This window comes from Taurulus bubalis (assembly GCF_910589615.1).
Source record: "Taurulus bubalis genome assembly, chromosome: 6".
NCBI lineage: Eukaryota > Metazoa > Chordata > Actinopteri > Perciformes > Cottidae > Taurulus > Taurulus bubalis.
The window spans coordinates 2,821,563-2,844,418 of NC_136594.1; the positions used below are offsets into that span (position 1 = coordinate 2,821,563).

Below are 22,856 nucleotides of genomic sequence, written 5' to 3' on the forward strand. Positions count from 1 at the left end.
TGTGAGGTTACGTGTATATGGTTAAAACAAATGGATCATAACTTAACACAAAATTCATCATATCTCCCACATACAAGGTCGGAAATGAGCCCTCCTTTTAATCGTACAAGCCAATGGAAGCCAAATGAGACTGACAGCCCTTTTAGTCTCTCAAAATTAGTAAAGTAACACATTTTGCGAGAAAAAAAAGGCTGCTCCCACAACAAATGCTCTCATTTTCTTCCTGGACCTCGAACGCACCTCAAACCACAACATCCGGCTAAAGTGGAAGCTGCCACACGTAAAGCTACCAAGCAAGCTTGGGAGATATGAGCTCTTAAAAGAGCAAAATCACCCCCTAGGGAGGGACGTGGGGCTTGAAAGGTTGAAGTTCTATATTGCAAATTAATTCACAAATTCTATGCATATTTCCCGTTGTTAGCTAACTGATACACTACTGCAGGAGTCTGGCTGGATTGTTGTTCCGAGCGCTTCAAGTTGAAAATCTCTGAACTTTTCAGGAAAGCAATGGTCACATCACTGGAGAAAATGGAGGGGAAGCTCGTTTTGGCCGTGTTCGTTTATCCTGAGCTTTATATTTCGGACAGACAAAGACCGAAAAGCCACGTTTTGTGGGAGCGAATCGGCCAGGAGGACAAAGACTATCGCTGGTGGGCGTCTCCAGACGGATCGTGCTAGTCTATTGTCCTACGGTGGTCATGCACTGCCATATATTTTAAAAACATGATGTGGTTTCCTTTCATTGAAGATTAAAAATTAGACTAGAGATTCCTCTTTTTGTTGATGGTACTGTACAACGCAGCCGGATCCTCTGCAGCTTCCTGACTTCTGGTTCTGAGGGGAGGGGGGGACGGTGGAATAAAGGAAATAAGAGGATTCTAAGTCAAAAACATAATCATTTCCAACTGTTAATTGAACTCAATGTTCTCGAGTGAGGAGCCGCTAACCTCGACGTCGCGGCGTTAAATGTCACAGCGGCGTAGACAATCGTCTCTTCCTCTATGCATCGAGGCTGAGCCGGTCCGATGTTGGAGGAGATGTGATCTGACTGCTTCTTGGAAAAGTGGACAGTGGCGTAGTGAAGTCCGTCGTCCGGCTCTGCTGGTTGCATCTGTTGCACAAATCAGATTAAATTCACACGTGACAACGGCCTGCCGACAGATTGAAGTTAAGGTAACTGTTGCTCATAGATACTTTATCGCTCCTTTTCCACGGGATTAAGAACCTTACGGGGAACTTGATGAATTTCGAAAGCAGGAAAAATAAATTACGGGGGCATTCAGCTCCCAACAAAAGCCCCTGATCAGGGGGTGGATGATTTTCCCCAATTAGGAACCATAGTATCAATTGAGACCAATTTGGGACGAGAGAGCCTTTCTCGATTTGATATCAAAAGTTGGGCTTTGCCGTCCACAAGATCGGATCCCCTCTTCTTCTTGAAGAGGAGAGAGAGCGAGAGCGGTGACTGTTTCACGGAGGTTGAAGTACAAATGAATAACTATCAAACACTAAACGGAGGATTTCCTGGAGGCAGACGCTTCTTTAACTTGTCCTGCTCTACATTGCATTCATCAGAGCAAGCCTAGGTAAGGACTATGCAGCCGTAAATGTCGACGCAGTGCGACAAAACATTTCCTGTCAGAGAGCGTCCACGCTCGTGACCACCAGAGGCCCTCGTCGCGTCGCTTCTTCAGACTGCCAAATCTTCGCCGGCTTTTAGACCGCTACAATGTGATTAATTCACTTTGAAGAGTAAAACTTGTCCGTTTATGTCCGTGTGTGGCAAAATAGAGGAAGATCTGAAGCACCAAACATGATCTTAATATAGGCAGTACAATAATACTCTGTTGTAATTACTGTAACAAAGCCGTGAATGGTCATGTGATATGCTTTTTCGGGTGTGCATAGACAAAGATTTATATATTTAGAAATGTATTATTTCTAACATGGTGCTGAAACGCTCGTGTGGGCGGAGATCGTATTCTTTTTAAAACGCTGCTTTAAAAAGTCGATCAGAATTTAGCAATTTTTCAACCTCCTCTTCCTCACCTGTTCCCTGGTGTCTGGTCTCCCTCCATGCTCAGACGGTGGCTTGGATGACCTATTCTTTCTAGTGAGGGAATTTTAATTTAGAAATTAAACTTCAATGAAGGCATTTTGAATTACTTCACGAAAAACAATTATGAAACAGAACTGCTTACATGATCCAGAGGAAGACAGAGATGAGTATGATGGCGAGAAAGAACGCAGGAACTGTGGCAAAAGCTATTAATCTCCATGCTCCTAAATACAACAGCGATCAGATGAAAGAAAAGATGAGAGACAATCTGTTAAACCCTTGGCTTCCAAGACAAAAACACAAGTAACCAAAATATAAAAAATCAACAGAGAGGAAAGACTCATCCGAAAGCGTTGATATGCTTGTTTTGTTTGTGGAGTTTAAGTTGTGTAGCTGTCGATGGTTTCATCTCTGTATTTGAGGTGACACACAAAAACACGCACAAGATCTGACGTACGCCAACACAAGTACGCGAACGCGTGCCGTTCAACGGGCATGCACGCAAACGCTACGCACGTACGCAAACACCTTGTCCAGGAAATCTCTTTGAAAAGTCATAGCATACGATTCCCGATGAAGCCGCACATTTTTATGTATTTTGACACGTGCTGGTAATGCTGCAGGAGAAGATGAGGGCAAAACATTTGGTATTCAGATGGAGAATAAGAAGATTAAGCCCGTAAGAGAACAGTCAGTGTGCTGCTGCAAAAGGTTTAACAGCCTTGTTGCGCATGAGCCACACCGAAAAAGTATGTGATGTGAAATGCAGCCAATGAGATTGTATACAACGGTTTATTTTAAGGCACTGACCTATTATGTGGTTTAGTTTGGAGACATTTTTTTTAGAAAAACCCGGGCCTCCTCCATCACACGTGGAGTAGCCAGCAACATATTCCCATCCCACTCAAAATCGGATCCAGATGGTACGTTATGTCTTTGGATGCAGTGTGGAGAAACTCACCTGCTACAACAATCAGATGTAAAGTTGAGTTTCTACGTCCTCTGGTGTTCTGGGCTTCACAGGAATAATTCCCACTGTGTTCAGCTCTGAAGTCAGTGATGGTGAAGATCTGTCCTGATGCTTTTGGTGAGTCTTCATCCTCCTTGTACCAGGTGTAGTTAGCTGCTGGGTTAGCATCACTGCTACAGGTCAGAGTCACTGAACTGCCCTCCACTATCTCAGCAGAGGGACTCACTGACACAGAGGGAAGCTTTGGAGGATCTGGAGGAGATATATGGAGACACTACAGTAATATAAGCCGTGCATGATTTTGGTGGGCATTTGTATCATGAAAAATAGAACAAACTGGTGAAACTTACACTGGACATCTATATCTAGAGATGAAGAGTCAATCTCTCCATATTGATTCTCAGACTTGCAGTAGTAGATCCCTCTGTCCTCAGAGCTGATGGAGGTGAAGTGATAGATGTCTCCTTCTCCATGAGGACGTGTTTGGTTCTCCTTGTACCAGGTGTAGTTAGCTGCTGGGTTAGCATCACTGCTACAGGTCAGATTCACTGAACTGCCCTCCACTATCTCAGCAGAGGGACTCACTGACACAGAGGGAAGCTTTGGAGCATCTGAGGACAATATTAAGAGAAATATTGTATTTATTTTAGCATGCATGATGTACACAGACTTTTGTAAAATGGGGAATACAACTCCCTTTGTTAGTCACGTATACTCACACTGAACATTTATGTATTGATCTGAAGAGTCAATGCTTCCATGTTGATTCTCAGACTTGCAGTAGTAGATCCCTCTGTCCTCAGAGCTGATGGAGGTGAAACGATAGATGTCTCCTTCTCCATGAGGACGTGTTTGGTTCTCCTTGTACCAGGTGTAGTTAGCTGCTGGGTTAGCATCACTGCTACAGGTCAGATTCACTGAACTGCCCTCCACTATCTCAGCAGAGGGACTCACTGACACAGAGGGAAGCTTTGGAGCATCTGAGGACAATATTAAGAGAAATATTGTATTTATTTTAGCATGCATGATGTACACAGACTTTTGTAAAATGGGGAATACAATTCCCTTTGTTAGTCACGTATACTCACACTGAACATTTATGTATTGATCTGAAGAGTCAATGCTTCCATGTTGATTCTCAGACTTGCAGTAGTAGATCCCTCTGTCCTCAGAGCTGATAGAGGTGAAGTGATAGATGTCTCCTTCTCCATGAGGACGTGTTTGGTTCTTCTTGTACCAGGTGTAGTTAGCTGCTGGGTTAGCATCACTGCTACAGGTCAGAGTCACTGAACTGCCCTCCACTGTCTCAGCAGAGGGACTCACTGACACAGAGGGAAGCTTTGGAGCATCTGGAAATGCATAAATAAATACAAAACAATTAAACTGCAATTTGCATAAATACCACATGTTGTATTTAAATGAGTAAATCATTGTGGGTGGCATACGTGAAACATTACAGAAAACCTTTTTCATGGTTACCACTGTATATTCCTTTTTAAAATAGTGTTTCCACTCACATTTCACATCAATAGAGATGAATTCAGATCTCTTCGTCCCCAGGCGGTTGTCAGCTTTACAGTAAAACTGTCCAGAGTCAGAGGACTGGATGAAGCTGAAGACAAGTCGTCGTCCTTTCCTGAGAGGTTTGAGGTTTCCATCCTCCTTGTACCAGGTGTAGTTAGCTGCTGGGTTAGCATCACTGCTACAGGTCAGATTCACTGAACTGCCCTCCACTATCTCAGCAGATGGACTCACTGACACAGAGGGAAGCTTTGGAGCATCTGAGGAGAAACAAGAATATGTAGTTTAACAAAAAGGTAAATAAGTGACTAAATGCAACAACACTACGAGCCTCCTTAGATTGTAGCACCTCAAAGGATTGTTTTACGTGACAATGGTAAAAGTATAAAAGGTAAATAAGTTGATCCAAGCAATCAGACTGTATTTGTACTTTTTATATAAATAAAATGTAACACATAGTGCTTCACACAGTAAAGTCGGTGTAATGTGTGCTCTCTCTGGTTTTATTCAGCAGCATTGTAAGTGAGTTATTATATTTTTAGAAAGATGAGAAAAATCAGCACTGCAATAGTCAATCCTGCAGGTAATAAAGGCATGCATTATTGTATCTGTATTGGCTTGAGAGAGAAACGGTGGCATTTTCTTAGGATGGTAAAATGGAATCTTAGATATGTTTCTAATGTGATGTTTAAGACCTGATTCAAAGCAAAATCCTTGCCCATTTGCTTGTTGACAGGGGTTAATGCTAGTGCTTCTAGTTTCACATTAAGTAACATTAACCAAGAATTACATTTTGTCCTGGTTGAGCTGTAGAAAATTCTCTAAAATCCATAACCTTCTACCTAAAAAGCAGTTAAAAAGGCCATCTATTGGCCCTGGGTCATTACGAGACACTGCAATGTAAAGCTGTGTGTCATCAGCATAGCGATGGAAATGCATGCCATGCCTCCTGATGATGTGTCCCTGTGGCAGCATGTAAAGGCTAAAAAGTGCAGGACCCAGGATTGAACCTTTGTAGATGAATGCTTACAAAATAATTATCTATCGGCATGATAGTATTTGAATCAATCAAAACGATACCAGAGCCCCACGTGTCCCAGATGACATGTGAAATGGGACACATGGGACCCATTGAAGAGATTGTTAGTTGGACCAGAACTAGGATCTGGTTGATTTATCTTTTTCTGGACTACAAAGCCTTGGAATGGTTTTATCATTCTAATAAACATGTGTGTCAGGGTTTTATTAAGCACACAGCTTCCTCTTTATACGAGCAATGTGCATGAAGTCGGTAAATGATTGGCGGATAAAACAAACCCGTTTTAAAATAGAAAACAAGTGAGTTTTCTAAGTGAAGTTGGGTATTTGATTGGATCCCCAAATCTAAACAGAAGCACACGTTAGTCGACGTTTACGAATTTGAACGATATTCGAGTGGCGTCGTCTCACTCGCTGAAGGAGACGGATAATCCTTGCATCCTTTCAAAGCACCCGGCGATGTCGCCCGGGATAAAACCGCCAACTACACAAAATTTGCCTCATTTTCAGTATATAAATATTGTAGCCGTAGGTGTTCACCCAGAGCGAGGCCGGACGAAACCCTGTGTATAAATGTATATGTATATACGCCATGGGCCGTTTATGGTAGAAAACGATTACGACGCTGCCGTATTCACGCCTATATGACGTTATTTTGAGTGTTGACGGAGCAGCTGCAATGTTAGCGTAGCCTAGCACCAATCGCTCCGAGCTCCATTCAGAAAACAAGTGTTTTTAAAAGTTGTTTGCTTGTCATCTTGCGGTTAGACCTGACAAGGCATGAATTCAGACTTTTTACAAATCATCATGTAGTTATTTCTGCATCCCTTCTCATCCGGTTGTTGCAATTAAATCACAGCAAAGTTGTTGTTTTTGGGACAAGAAACTAGCTGACTTGCACATGCGATCCTCCATTAAATGCTTTCAGCCTGCTCCAGACTGCCATGCCATAGTTACACGTGCATCATGGTTTTTCATTCCTGAAGTGAAAAGAAATAAGGAGGCAAAAGTGTGCTCCTCCTGTACATTGACTTCATGATGTGAGCAATGTGACAGAATTAAAACTATTTAGTGACAGGATAAAAATATGCTACAAGTGCAAAACATGTTATTATTACGCAGGTGTTCAATCTCTTATTTTCTAATACATGTAAGAGTTACTGAAGTGGAGATTTTTGGATTTTTGAACCCATTCTGCACAACATGATTGGTTGATGCCTTATTCATGGAGCAAAAGCTCGGAAAAATGTAACTCTTATATATATATATATATATATATATATATATATATATATATATATATATATATATATATATATATACGTATATATATATAGATATAGATAGATAGATAGATAGATAGATAGATAGATAGATAGATAGATAGATAGATAGATAGATAGATAGATAGAAGTTCGAATTAAATGCACAAAGAAGAAAAAAGGTCCTCTGGTGTGTAAAGGCATTTAGGAGTCAATATGTTTTTGAAGATAAATCCTCTTTGACTCACACACTGGTAGAGAGCGGTACTCCTTATGTCCTTCAACAGCACAGGAATAGCTGTTCTCATCGTTAAAAGAGACTTTGTAAGTAGATGTTTCTTCATCCGTGATCTGTTTATTTTTGTACCAGACATATGAAGGATCAGCAGCTACATCACAACTGCTGCGACACTTTAGCTCGACGTCACGCCCTGTTCTTGTCACCTGCACCCAGAGGTCTAAATACAACCAAGAAAACAGCAGAAATGTCATTAAAATACATGAATGCACACAGAATGAATGTTCACAGTAGTGTTTCCTGGATGCTTAGTGAAGACGTTACCTGTGACGGACAGAGAGACTCCAGGTGAGCCAGTGAAACTCCCGTGTGGGAGGTTTGTCGTGAACCTGAACTTGTACTCGGTTGAGTCGCTCTCTCTCAGGTCTGAGATCATCAGAATGCAGTCGTTCTCATGAAATCGATACTTCACGCGACCCGTGTAGTGTGACTCTGTTATCAGATCCAGAGGCGCACGAGTCCTCCCTTTGATGAACCAAAATCTCTTTTCAACTTCGGAACTTTCTGTCGACGGGTACGTGAAGGTGCAAGGGACGTTCACCACCGATCCCTTTAAGGCGCAGATCTGAGTAGAAGTGTAAGTCACTGCCCAGTCGTGCCGACCCGTTATCGCTGTAACAGAGGAAAAGAAGAAGAGGAAGAGGAAGAGCATTCATATTCAGAACAGAGGAAAGACTGGCATTTTTTTCTTTTAAGTGGTTTCCCAGAATTTTTTCCCCCATAAAATGTCAAACCATCGTGACAAAATGTACAATAGGCCTCATCTGTAAATTGTGAAATTCCATTTTTTTACTGTCATTTCCACGTCCCCTTATATCATCTTGAATATATAAACCATCCATTTAGAAGAGAAATACGTTTGATTAATCACAACTTTGTTTTCTGCATGTTACTGTAAGCATACACACACACACACACACACACACACACACACATACACATACACACACACACACACACACACATACACGTGCGCGGTTCGGTTGAGGTAAAGATTGTCACTTGGGTTAAAATAACCACGGAAGTTATGTAACTACAACAAGACAATTAATTCAACGTTGAGTTCTCGTTCCACACGGGAAAGAACAGCGGCCTCCTTAGCCCCGCCTCCTTTGTCCCGCCTCCCGCCCTCTCTGTGCTTTTACGGTCTCAAGACTTCCTCGTTGATGATTTGGCTCTAAAGGTGTACTGCAGACAGAAATGTTAAATATAGACTGAAAGAGTTTCTTTCAGAGGGGTGTAGAAGAGACACTCTGTTGCTGGTTGTTATATTTAGATAACCAAGAGGCAGCTTACTGTCAGCGTACAGAGAAGTGAAATATCACGGTGATGTGTGCAAGTAACACAATGATTGAGTACAGTTTGGTTCCTATTTTCTGGAGCTCTTGGCTGATGTGATCTTGTTATCTCAACAACAACAAAAGGATGTACATACAGTTCATTGAAGCAACATTAGCCTTACTATGCAATGCAAGTAAAAGGATGCAGGAAGATGCTGCATGTGCCGCTTAACACTAAAAGTTCTCTAAAACAATAAAACCACCTGCAAAACATCATGATGCAGAAGAAAAATCTTATTTGAAAAACAGCAACTACAACAACATCGTGCAACACAGAAACAGAAGTGAATATTAGTTTTTTTGATTTAAGAAGGATTTTTACATGATTAAAACTGGATACACAGTATACACAGCGATGAGGAGGAGAACAAATCCACCTGCGGCTGCTTTTAAAGTCATTGCTGCTCCTCTTGAAACGCTGCTTACGAAAGAGGGAAATGTGTTCGGCGCGACAAGCAGAAGACAGAAGTCAGGGTTTTATTAAGCACACAGCTTCCTCTTCATACGAGCAATGTGCATGAAGTCGGTAAATGATTGGCGGATAAAACAAACCCGTTTTAAAATAGAAAACAAGTGAGTTTTCTAAGTGAAGTTGGGTATTTGATTGGATCCCCAAATCTAAACAGAAGCACACGTTAGTCGACGTTTACGAATTTGAACGATATTCGAGTGGCGTCGTCTCACTCGCTGAAGGAGACGGATAATCCTTGCATCCTTTCAAAGCACCCGGCGATGTCGCCCGGGATAAAACCGCCAACTACACAAAATTTGCCTCATTTTCAGTATATAAATATTGTAGCCGTAGGTGTTCACCCAGAGCGAGGCCGGACGAAACCCTGTGTATAAATGTATATGTATATACGCCATGGGCCGTTTATGGTAGAAAACGATTACGACGCTGCCGTATTCACGCCTATATGACGTTATTTTGAGTGTTGACGGAGCAGCTGCAATGTTAGCGTAGCCTAGCACCAATCGCTCCGAGCTCCATTCAGAAAACAAGTGTTTTTAAAAGTTGTTTGCTTGTCATCTTGCGGTTAGACCTGACAAGGCATGAATTCAGACTTTTTACAAATCATCATGTAGTTATTTCTGCATCCCTTCTCATCCGGTTGTTGCAATTAAATCACAGCAAAGTTGTTGTTTTTGGGACAAGAAACTAGCTGACTTGCACATGCGATCCTCCATTAAATGCTTTCAGCCTGCTCCAGACTGCCATGCCATAGTTACACGTGCATCATGGTTTTTCATTCCTGAAGTGAAAAGAAATAAGGAGGCAAAAGTGTGCTCCTCCTGTACATTGACTTCATGATGTGAGCAATGTGACAGAATTAAAACTATTTAGTGACAGGATAAAAATATGCTACAAGGGCAAAACATGTTATTATTACGCAGGTGTTCAATCTCTTATTTTCTAATACATGTAAGAGTTACTGAAGTGGAGATTTTTGGATATATATCCAAGTATATATATACATATATATGTATATATATATATATATACATATATATATATATATAAACCAGCCATCAATAACATTTAACATGAACCACAAGCAGCGCAGACAAGAAAAATACAAATAATTCCCAATTGATAAAGACTTGTTAGAATAACAACAAGGGTTGTGAGACTACTTGTATTACTTTACAATTATACAATTATGTAGTTTTTCATTTCATAATTTATACATTTCATCCCATTATTTCAACTTCTGCACAATTGTATAATCATGTTTTTACTTGCTGCATTTCCATTGCTTCTTGTTGTGCACATGACAATAAATAACTTTAATAATAGGGTGAAATAAACAGACTTTTGACAAATGTAAGACAACTGTTTACTGTATTTGAAGTGTATTCTCTCGATATACATGAATTATGTATTGTAGCATGCTGATATATTATTGTGGCAGTTAATAAAGGCTCAGTTCATCCAAATTACAATACAGAAAGGGGGAGAAAAACACCTTGTGGTATGTACAAATAAAATCAACTTCCATGTAATTTGAGTCAAGTAACAATTAGAGAAAGAGTAACCAAAACAAATAAATATTTACAAACCCCATTTCTTTAGTTTTTTTTAAAGAATGAAAACCCATGAATAAAGAACAGATGTTGTGTTCATTTGTTGACTGTGCTGTAAAGAGCAAAAGAATCCTTCTCGTCTTCCTGACGTTTCGTTCTGCAAACGGAGAAGTTAAAGATTGAAAACTTATAACCTGATGTGTGTTTCCTTTTATTGTAAATCATATAGAGATTAAAATGTGCTGCTCACCGCGGGGCGCCACTGGCACTGTCAGTTTTGACAGTGGTGTATTCGACCTCGTCCTCCTCGTCCTCTTCCTCGGTGCGTCCGTGGGGCCAAGCTGGCCTGATGTTGGAGTACAGGGCCTCTTCCGGCTTCTGGGCGAAGCGGACGCTGGAGTAGTAGAGGTGTTCTGCTGGTGGGGCAGACGTGACCGAACGCTACAAAACAGTTGTAGTTGTTGTTGGGTTTAGGCAACGAAACCATGATTGGGCTTTACATACATTTTTATTTGTTTGGTGACCAAAGCTGCCTCCATATCAGACAGCAACCTCCGATTCTGAAATGTGTTAAAGCTGCATTCTCTCCTTATTGTTCATCAGGGGGCAACTCCTCTGGTTGTATAGAAGTCTATGCTTCATGTGTTTAAGCTGCATTCTCTCTCCTGACCACCAGGGGGTGACTCCTCTGGTTGTATAGAAGTCTATGCTTCATGTGTTAAAGCTGCACTCTCTCTCCTGACCACCAGGGGGTGACTCCTCTGGTTGTATAGAAGTCTATGCTTCATGTGTTAAAGCTGCACTCTCTCTCCTGACCACCAGGGGGCAACTCCTTTGGTTGTATAGAAGTCTATGCTTCATGTGTTAAAGCTGCATTCTCTCTCCTGACCACCAGGGGGTGACTCCTCTGGTTGTATAGAAGTCTATGCTTCATGTGTTAAAGCTGCACTCTGTCTCCTGACCACCAGGGGGCGACTCCTTTGGTTGTATAGAAGTCTATATAAATGACTCTACTTCTCTTGATGTATTCCCTCAGTAAACATTGTAAACATGAGTTTATGTCTCAATCTCTAGTTTCAAGTCTTCTTCAATACAGCATGATGTTCATTTAGTACATTATGGTCATTTAGAGTCAAACAGACCATAAAGCAGGGGACGCTTTAGGGGCGGGGCTACAAGGTGATTGACAGGTCGACACCAGAGACGTATACATCGTCTCTACGTCACTCCTCCTCAGTCCTTACATACTTACATACTTGAACTCTTCTTTTCTCACCTGTGCTCTGTTGTCGCCTATCTCGCCACCATTAGACTGCTCTGTAAAGGACTTCTTTCTCCTGAATATAGGAGGACAAGCAAAAGCAACAGAACGGATGAACTGCTAGATTCAGGCAACAGATGTCAACATTGTAGATGCACAAGTGAACACAATCATAGTGCCACAGAATTGCTCACCTGATCCACAGGAAGACAGCGAGGAGCACGATAGCCAGGAGAACAACAGTGGTTGTACCCGCGGCTGCTGACTTCCATGCTCCTGGAAAATCAAGAGGAAACACTGACGATGAGGGTAAAAAAGGTTGTGTGAGGGTCTTCTGCCAACAAGATATATTGAGGTGAGGAAACATGATTTACCTGCTAAAACACTCAGATGTAAAGTTGAGTTTCTACGTCCTCTGGTGTTCTGGGCTTCACAGTAATAATACCCATTGTGTTCAGCTCTGAAGTCAGTGATGATGAAGATCTGTCCTGATGCTTTTGGTGAGTCTTCATCCTCCTTGTACCAGGTGTAGTTAGCTGCTGGGTTAGCATCACTGCTACAGGTCAGATTCACTGAACTGCCCTCCACTATCTCAGCAGAGGGACTCACTGACACAGAGGGAAGCTTTGGAGCATCTGGAGAAAATTACAGAATAAATAGTTCTGCAAATTTTGGTAGGATATATAATGCCAACATGTATGCACAAGTTTAGGCGACCCTATCAACTTTATTACCACCATGAAAGATTCACAATGTAAATCTACTGTACACAATGGCTGCTCCGTGTGAAGCACGTAACTGCAAGTTTCTACCCTTAAAGGGTATCTTCAGTATTTTTAAACCTATATTCTCTTGTGTTTCAGTGTCTAAATGACTGACGGGGAGCGAGATACACTTATATTAACAATCTCAGCCTAGCAAGGTGAAAACAAGCACTTTTACTTGAAGGTAACGCCACTGTCTACAGCGCTCTCGCTCCAGACGGGAACAATCTCATAAATTGTTGTTATTGGTAATTTAGGCCCAAGCACACAGGGAATAGCATCCAGGACTCTCTGTGGTCTGCAGCTGGTAGGGCTGTTAAAGTGTTGCTTCTTTATGATGGGAAGTAAATGCATCAGATTTTTTTTTAGATCCGCCATCTCTATTTTTTGTGTGTCAAATGGGTTTAGTGATGTTTTGTACTCACACTGGACGTCTAAGACGAGAGACGTAGAGTTGATCCGTCTGTATTGATTCTCAGACTTGCAGTAGTAGATCCCTCTGTCCTCAGAGCTGATGGAGGTGAAACGATAAACACCTCCTGGTCCTTGAAGCAGTGTTTGGTTCTCCTTGTACCAGGTGTATTTAGCTGCTGGGTTAGCATCACTGCTACAGGTCAGATTCACTGAACTGCCCTCCACTATCTCAGCAGAGGGACTCACTGACACAGAGGGAAGCTTTGGAGCATCTGGAGGAGACGAGTTAACAGAGATTATTATGAATTAAGTTGTGTTCCAGCATCTGAAACACATTGTACGGATTGAAGCGGTTTTAAATGAGCTTTTTTTTACTCACACTTCACATCAACAGAGACGTATGCCGACGTCCTCCCCAGCTGGTTCTGAGCTGTGCAGTGATACTGTCCAGAGTCAGAGGACTGGATGGAGCCGAAGACAAGCTGAGGATTTTCACGGAGTACTGGTTGGTCCTCCTTGTACCAGGTGTAGTTAGCTGCTGGGTTAGCATCACTGCTGCAGATCAGAGTCACTGGACTGCCGTTCATGATGTCACCAGGGGGACTCGCCACCACTGAGGGAACCCTCGGAGCATCTGGAGACAATGTGAACACATATTAATACTTTCATCATAATAAAAACATCTTTACATCATTGCTTTATCTTATTATTACACTCGTTTGAGTATTACCTCGGGCACGGTGTGCATCGAGAAGCCAGCGTTCGTGTTGTTTTGTTTGCATTTGCACAAGGACGACCTCGTAAAATAAATTGCTCTTTAGCGCGACCAGTGGTCAAAAGCTCCACAGGGTACCTTTAATTTATACTTTTAGTGTAGGTACAATTTTAGGTACTTTATAAGACAATTGTTTTGTCTAAAATGAAGTATTAAAATATAATTTACTGTTATAGGTTCAGCTAAAATAGTAAAGTGATGACCACTTTACTGCATCAATAATTATAATCCAATAATACTGTAATGGTGCGTTTTTCCTATACGTTTTAAATGCAGGACTTGAACATGTAACAAAGTATTTCTAAACTGTGGTATTACTACTTTAACTCATGTAAAATATCTTAAAAGAGTACTTCTTCTTCCACCTATGGATTATTATATTTATATGAAAGGAGCCATGTGAGGCCCTTGGAAGCATTAGTGTGAGTTTAATTTAGACGCGTTGATCGTAGATGATTCTGCTGAGCGTCTTTGAAGCAGCGTGATGTGTCGTGAGACTGTGGAGGCTGTGATGTAATGAGCATATGATGAGTTGAACATTGACTCTGATATTCACACAAAATGTTCATCTTTTGGCCACTTGGTGGCAGTAGGAACAAGCTGTCAACACAGGACTGGTATTATCACCTCACAGCTGACAAGCTGATGCCTCTTTACACGTCCAGTCGACACAAACCAAACGTGTTCATTGTGAGTTGTGTTTGTGTTCACCGGAAGTCCAATATTCGCTCTCCATTTAGCTCTGTTTGGGGTTCCACATAAACTGACTACGTCCACTTCTTATATACAGTCTACAGTCCTGGTGGACATCTCTGTCCTTAACAGTTAATACTTGTCACATCACATTGAAGAGGTTGTTTCTGTAAAAATAAAAACTGTATTATGTATTAATTCTACTAGCTTTAAAGTTTCCACCTGTCGACATTCTGTTTGTGAGAGAGTGGAGTAAACTCACACACTGGAGGGGAGTGGTGGCTCTGGTGAGCGCAGGAATAACTGTTGGCGGGATCAACGTCTCCTCCGTAAGAAAGAGATGTTTCATCCGGAATCCTTTTTGTTTTATTCTGGTACCAAACGAAGGACGAACGGCCAGAAAGAAGACAGCTGCTGTGGCAAATCAGCTTTGGACCAGTAGAAGACCCGATCACCTGCACCTGTACATCTGGATCTGTGAACGAGGAACAGCAATGTGATCTGAAATCACACCGTGCACAATCTACCACTTTCTTATGTACATTTGAATCTCTTTTCCGACCTTGTGATTGGTCTATCCAACACCACACTAGAGCAAAAGGGACCAAAGTCTTGACGCAGCGTCGACCAATATGACAGCTCAGTAGCTTAAAATAACTACGATATGGCATGGGGCGCTGAATTTGATGGATTAACTGTTTATCAGACAACAAATGATACAAGAGTTAAACCCAGCGGGCCGTCCGCCTCACTCCTCACCGCTGGGAAACTAGTTTGCCTGGAGGAGAGCGGGTGTTAGCTTCGGAGAGGGCTGTCGCGGCGGTAGCAACTGGTTTTCAGCTAGCGCTAACCATGGCGCCTCCATGTCCGGAGCGGCCGTCCGCTCTCCTGCTGGCTGTAGTCTCCCAGCGGCGGGGAGCAGTTTAACATTAGCATGATAGCATGGTGAGACTAGCAAACTCACGTTAGCTAGCTGACGAGCCAGCCGCTACATGAGCTTTGCTATGATTGTAATGCTACACAGAGGTTACTGATCAAATAAAAGCAATAGACGCTCTGGGTTGAGGCCAGGACGGGGGTCAGATTGGAGGGCTTTTATTTCATGACTTAGATTAGTCCCAAACAATAAACTCTATCTCAGGTTAGGGTTTGTATTTTGAGCCATTTTTAACTGCAGATGTTTTATAAATTTGCTAAGAAATGTTGATATTCACCAACATTGATGTGTTTCATGACATAGAAGTCATATTATTTAGTGTAATGCTTAAAAATGTAGGTGTGCCGTTATTTTAACTTTAACTTGGGGAATTACGGAACGGGACGGCCACCGCTTCCCCAGCGCCAGTATTTCATCGTAAAAAAAAAGAATGTCAGAGCATTCATGTTATTGATTGCTGTGGGGGTAGTAGTGATTATTTTTAACAAATATAACAACAACACAATTATTTAAATGATTAACAATCCCAGCTTTAATCATAAAGTATAATCATTATGATGAATCCTGACACTTCTGCTACATTAACTACACGATCCGTGTGTGTTCATCTACCTGTGACGGTCAGAGTTGTACCAGGTAAACTGCTCCCCCACTCAAAGCTTCCTGTTTTGAACTTGAAGCGGTACTCGGATGAATCGCTCTCTCTCAGGTCAGTGATTGTCAGAGTGGAGCGTCCTCTCCTTGTTTCAAGGACCTGAACACGACCTGCATACTGGGGGTCTTTACGAAGGTCGTCAGGTCCCTCAGGGTTGAACCAGAATTTAGATCGGATATCTTCATAACCATTATATGTGCAAGAAATGTTTACTGACGAGCCTTTGAAGGCACAGATTCGTCTGTCAGCGTACGTCACTCTGTTGCAGTATTGACCAGTAACACCTGAAAAAATGAAACATTTGTGATTATTAGTATAAAAAAATGCTTCACTGCAGTAATTGCATCGCTGTTCACGATGTCGCCATAAAAACACACGTGAAAGCTTGTAGCGGCACAGCGTCATGTGAGTGGAAGTCTGTGGAGGAAACTCACACACTGACGGAGACGGGGACGCCTCATGTCCTCTCGCAGCACAGGAATAGCTGTTCTCAGGATAAAAGTAGTGACGAAAAGATTTATTTTCTCTCCAAATTTTCTCTCCGTTCTCGTACCAGCTGTAGGAAGTTTGAGATGTTGGAAGACAACTGCTGTGACACGTCAGGTCTGCCCTCACACAGGGGTTTCTTAAACATGATGTTGATTTGAAGATCTGCACCTGGAAACCTAGATTAGTGAAGAAACAGAAAATATGAACTGTCATCGGAGACACCGTTAGTGTTTCCCAAATGTTGAGCATTTGGAGCTGACCTACGCAACACAAAGTGTTACCTGTGACCGACAAAGTGACTCCAGGTTCACCGGTATATCTCAGGCCCGGTCGGTTCGTCATGAACCTGAACTTGTAGACTGCCGAGTCGCTCTCTCTCAGGTCAGTGATGGTCAGAGTGCAGACGCTGCTGCCATGACTGTACTGCACTCGACCTGCGTACTCTGGGTCTGTTCTCAGATCCACCGGTTCTTGATCCAGAGTTTTAGTAAACCAGAACGCTCTCTCAACTGTTGTATCACCGTCATTTATTCTGGAGGAGGGTGTGCAGCTGCAGGGTAAATTCACTGTTGATCCTTTTAAGGCACAGATCTGAGTGAGATAGTAAATCACTCTCCTGTCATTCTGAGCCTGAATCACTGGAAGAGAAACCAGAAACCACGATCAGAGGCATAACATCAGAGGACAGAGGAGAATGTGTGGAGGTCACTTCCTGAAACAATAAATTGCTGCCACCATGATGTATTTTTGTAGGCTAACCAGGCGGCAACCTCTGGGACTGAAGAGTGAAGCCTAGACCTCTTTTTCCCTGTGTTTGAGTCGTCGTAGGAACCACAAATTAATGCCAATACTTGTGTTTATTGTATGTATTTCAGCAAAGTCTTAGGAAAAAAAATGTATATCTGCAAAAAAATCACTTTCAAAAGATATTTTGATCAGAACTATGAACATGCAGCATGAGTATGAGCAAGGTGTATCAAAAAGGAGTCCTCGAGGGCTCCAGAGTTAAAAAAAAGTTTTGTTCGGTGCCTTAACAACAACCCACAGACTAATAGTGCACCTATTTAGAAATATTAGGACCTAAAGCATCGAAATATGTAACAATAAACACAATCCAGGAAAGCATTGCCGTTCAGTAAAATAAAACGTGTTTTTCGGTTAAAAAATGAAAGAATGACCTACTTTGTGCCAAGACAGTGTCTGATCTATTCGACCTTTATTATCAAACTGATCACCTGTTTCCGCATGTGCCGTATGACGCGGTCTAAGCAGCAGTAAACGGACCAATGAGACCGTAGGATTTTGAAGCGCATGCAGAGAGCAAAAAAAACAAACTCTGGCGGTGTTTGTAAATGTAGAGATACTAATAGGGGTCAGCCATGGATTTTGAAATCCGCCGTTGTAAGGGGTACTTATAAAGGTTTTAGTGAAACGTTAAGTTAGGGAGTTTACGTAAATAATTAAATTTAACGATTATTTTAATTTTTCGCAACCTCATCTCACAAGAGTTACGGTATTTTACCAATTTAAATGAATTTAATCGACTTTGTGGTTGCGGAGATATGCAAGGTGCCATTTTAAATTGGTGTCATATTGTCCAATGATAAGTCTGATCATGTGATACATCTATTTATATCTATGTATATACATATTTATATTTGTGAGAGTAATGGAGAGAAGACACATCACAGGAAAGTAAACAGTTAAACATCAAAACATGTTTGAAGGCGCAGTGAAGAAACTTTACTGCACTTCTCTTCTGAGGAGAAGAGGAAACTGAATATGAATTATTAGCAGAGTGAAAAAAACGATCTGCTTGCTTGGTTGGCTTCCTGTCTGTGGTCAGGCCGGGCGTGTGATAGAGCAGAGAAAATGTAGAAGACGGAAGTGAAACTCTAAACCAATATAAAGTAAATATAAAGTTGTATTGGTGGCACTCTGGGGTCAACGGCACTGCACGGATTCATATTTCTCTCTGCTTGCATCCATCAACACTCTCTCTCTCTATTAGTGCGGCCGACCGTCTTCACACATCACTTGGCTCTACATTTAAAACGCTTGTAAACAAATAAAAAAGACGTGTGTGCTATCTTTAGCAATTTGGCAAAATCATAGAATATAAAAACAACATAAAAAAGTACAGAAAGGAAAAAAGGTCCAATCTTACTGTTCAGCTCCAGGAAAATGTTCTTTCTGAACCGGTTTTCTTGAGAGAAATTCACCATAAAACTCAACTGGGTCGAGTCGGTCCCTTAACTTTCTTCAAGGAAACCGCCATTTTGAAAGTTAAACCTCCTTTAATGTAAAGATAACACTGGATCACATTTTAAACTGAGTTTAAATGTAATCTTTCTTCATATAAAGCTAGTCTTGATGCATTATTTAAAGTCAATCTGTTTTTTAAGTGAATCCTTGTTGGTGCAACAAAGCCCTGCAACAGAAATATAAATGTAATAAATATAAATATAACAGTACCTGATGCAGACAGGAGGAAGATGACAAACCCACTCGTGGCTGCTGTTAATCTCATAGCCGCTCCACTCATTTCTGTTAAAAAATGTCCCGAGTGTTGTCAGTTATTCAAAGGAGGGATGTGGTCTTGAAAGAAAACTTTTTAGAGACACCATATGAGCTGATAAAAAAAAAAAAAGTCTTGCTTCCTCTTTAGATAATTACCATAAATGAGCTGCTGGTTGTCTGTAAACCCCGAGTTGAAATGAAGAAATGTTTTGCAAAATAAGGACGAACTTCCTAATATACCGTAGACTGTACAAAGAATTACAAATAAAAGAGAGACCATACCAACCGGCTCCAGCTCACATGACCTCGCCGGCCATTTTAGAGCCTTCCCTGCGGTGACCTCCCCTGACCTTGCCCGCCTGCCTGCACACCTTGGCTGAGTTTGAAAAGTCAGAAAAGTCTCCTAACGTCTATTTCTAACCACTTTTCCTTGACCTCGATGGAAAAACGTCACACGGTCAAGGAAAGATGTGAAGGACAATTCAAAAGGATTGAGGCAAAGACAACCGCGCCGCTCAGAGGATCCAACTGTTACTGACGTGGGTCTGCCACGGAAAAACTACAACGAAGAAGGACTACAAAAAAGCGCAGCTAAAATATGGTCCCATTGAATCTTTCAGTCTGTTGCATGCAGGCTTCATGAAGAGCTCCTTCAGTGACAGGATGCTTCACTCGTTATGTGTGAAGGAGATAAACCAGACGTCCTTCCTTCCTGCTGTTATCACACTTTACAATCTACACGCCTACAGTAGAAACTGACAATTCACTCCTGCACTAAAAATGAAATATCAATATCAATATTTCCTTTAGAAGGAAAGCAATCACAAATAGATGAAAGAAACTACAATCTGCAACCTCACCACTAGATGTCGCCAGTCCTCCACACTTCCCCTTTAATAAAACGCTGTTACAGCCTCTCTGTGTCATGAATGGAGACGCTGGCTGAACGATTGTAGGAAGTTCCTCAATAGGATGAATTTTATTAAACTAATTATTCAGAGCATGTTTTCTTTGTTAATGTTCGTAAAGTCATTACTTTCATCCACATAAACACAACTTTACTGTCTTTGATGGTGCACAATTCTTCAGTTTATAAAGTTTATAATGTTAAAGTTAAAGTGTACAGAGATGCTGCTGGAGTTAAAAACAGCTCTGTGTCGGTCGTCCTGTCAAGACTCTAAAGAAAGAAAAGTTAATCTTGCACCACATTTTTTAATAAAATCAGTTTATTAACTAAAAACACAGCTTCCTCTGTTTTTCTGAGCTGCACTAACGGCCTCACATATATAAATAAATATAGATGTATACCTTGTACAGAGAGAAGGAGGAAAACAAATCCACTGGCTGCTGTTGAACTCATAGCTGCTCCTCTCTGTTGAATCACAGGAAGATTAACCTTTTTAGCCCTATGCTGATTCTGCTCGAAAATGTCATACCCAAACTAAAAAGGGTGTATCTCTGCAACCACTAGGGCTATTTGAATAATCTTGGTGTTATAATAAAAATGTATAATTTGAGATTTTGTTCAGATGTGTAATTATCAGTCTATATGTTACTGGTTAAGAGTAAATGAAGATGGCACACAGCAAAACATTGACATTTTTCAGGTCCGCCTAGAAAAAAAGCACTTTCAGGATGATTATTTCTTTGAAATGAGGCATTTATAAGGTCTGAACTTCTCCCAAATAATAACACAATATGTGAACATCCTCTCTGCAAAGGTTGACTTTGAAAAAGTGAAGCAGAACAAAGTTAGAGAGGGTTTAGAACAGTGAAAATTCAGGCGAGGATTCAAATGAGCATTTGGGCACATTTTGGCACCATCTGTGCCATTTGAATTTTATCATGTACCAAACCATATATTGCACTTGTATATTACTTATGGTGATCAATACATCCAAATGCAGCATTTTCTTAGGATTTTTTTGATTTTTTATTAATCATGATTCTTTTATATTCATAAAACAACCTATATTTGCCCATTAAAATGAAATAAGCACACAAATGAACTGAATTAACAGATTTAATTTTTATCAACAAAAAAAAAAAAAGTATCTCGTCGTTGGTCAGGTACCGTCTGTATCTGGCCTCCATTGTGATCAAATATTTGCAAAAAACACTTATAAAACGCTAAAAAAAAAAACAAAGCTGCTGCAGTAATCTACTGTACTGCTGCGCGCTGTGGTCCTTGTGCGTAATGGCCAGGGTCTTCTCGCAGGCTGCTCCTGCCAGGACCTGATGGGTGCGCGCGGCTCTAGCTCAGTGGGGGATGGGCCGATTTCAGAAAACGACACCTCATTGGAAAGGTCAGAGCCAGTAGAATTGAGGGCTGCTACCGAAAACAAGATTGACAGCACTGGGAGCCAATAGAATCCAGAAAGGCGTCGTCCTTTGTGAAAAGTGAAATCCGAGAAGTTGAACGTAGCTTCCCTAGACCTGGTCCCACGTTGCCTCTCCATGTCCAGGAGGGTTTTTTATGAGACACAGGGTAGAGGAGGAGCATATATCAGTGTGGATTTACCAGGGAAAATGCGTTTTCATCTCCTAAATCAACAAAGGTAAGCAGCATTTGCTGATTGTAAAGCGATAAAGCGATTCATGATGCTGTGTTATTTTGCTCATATCTCCCTGATGCTTTGGTGTAGAGGGATTTGGAAGGCATGTCTGGAATCTGTGTGGAATTGTCGTGCTTTTGGCCATCAGGCTTTTTCTGATAGCACCTAGCTAAGGGTCGCTGGGTCCTGAAACATGCTGAGTGGTCTGACTTCTGACATTTTTTTTTGATTATCTTTCTTTCTGTTTGAGTTTTTTGTTAAATGACTTACTGATTCTTGTAGCAAAGGCTTTAGGGTTTAATTTGATGTGCAACATCAATATATTTTCTTGTGATTTATAGGTTTTATTTTATGTTATATGTCAAAAGAACCTTTATCAGGGCTACGGCTTTCAAAAGGTTAAAACACTTTATGTCTTAAGTCACCGTAAACATTTCTACATTAAAAAGGAGGGTGTTGTCTTGAAGTCAGCTTCTGTCTTCTGTGGTTCTGTTGAACAGTTCTCAGGCTGTTTAAAACCGGCCTGGCTTCCTTCCTCTTTTCTTTATTAATGATGTCAGCTTTATTAATGATGTCAGCTTGACATACAATCATGTACAGTATAGTGTACAGGGACCTGCTCAGAACAGCATTACCTATTCTGGCCAAAGGGAGACTTTTTCATGTCCTTTCCTCCCGATGAAGCTACCGAATTCAAACCGACCAATCACAGCGTGGGGGCGTGCAAATCAGACCCAAAGTTCGAAGAACGACCAATGGCCAACGAGGTGGGCGGGGCCTGAGGAACAACAGTGGAGGATTCAAACGGAACATGGCCGCGGGTAAAGATGTGGACGAAAACACACACAACAGAAGGTAAGAACGAATGGAAGCTCGCGTTTATACGTTTGTACGTTTTAACGTGTCCATGGGGACGGCGAGACCGCGGTATGACACTTTCTACGTTTCTCTACGTTTCTAAAATATTCATAGCATAATACATCATTTTAGGGGCGGGGGGCTAAACATTTATTTTTATTTTGGTGATGTCATTACATTGAACTATTGTTTCTCGCATGGGCAAGGGACTCTAAAATGCTACATATGTGTGTGCGTTCTGGTTTGTATGTTTTCTCCCCCTTCAAATTACAATCCAATAGCCTACTTAACAATAGGGCACTAGCCCCCCGTTTCTTTCAACCCTAGAAACGCCCTTGCTACCTGCTCCCGCTGCCTGCGCCCTGCAACATTTTAACATCATCAGGCAAGAGTTAGGGGCATCAGCGTGTCATATGACGCGG

The 22,856-nt window shown here is 41.5% G+C and overlaps 1 protein-coding gene and 1 long non-coding RNA gene across 2 annotated transcripts; both read right to left on the reverse strand.

Moving 5' to 3' along the window:
* Positions 1–761: 761 nt before the first annotated feature.
* Positions 762–7,800, reverse strand: LOC306738073 (B-cell receptor CD22-like; the record flags this gene model as incomplete). Its single annotated transcript, XM_079219901.1, has 8 exons — positions 762–834; positions 948–1,101; positions 3,021–3,281; positions 3,380–3,640; positions 3,749–4,009; positions 4,118–4,378; positions 4,547–4,810; positions 7,413–7,800. The coding sequence occupies 8 exons, from the start codon at positions 7,798–7,800 to the stop codon at positions 762–764; spliced, it is 1,923 nt and encodes a 640-aa protein (XP_079076027.1).
* A 4,014-nt stretch (positions 7,801–11,814) lies between these two features.
* On the reverse strand, positions 11,815–12,259 carry LOC306737575. Its single transcript, XR_013771001.1, has 3 exons — positions 12,149–12,259; positions 11,969–12,050; positions 11,815–11,850 (listed from the first exon to the last, which is right to left on the reverse strand). It is a non-coding gene; the product is annotated as an uncharacterized lncRNA (long non-coding RNA).
* Between the last annotated feature and the right edge of the window lie 10,597 nt (positions 12,260–22,856).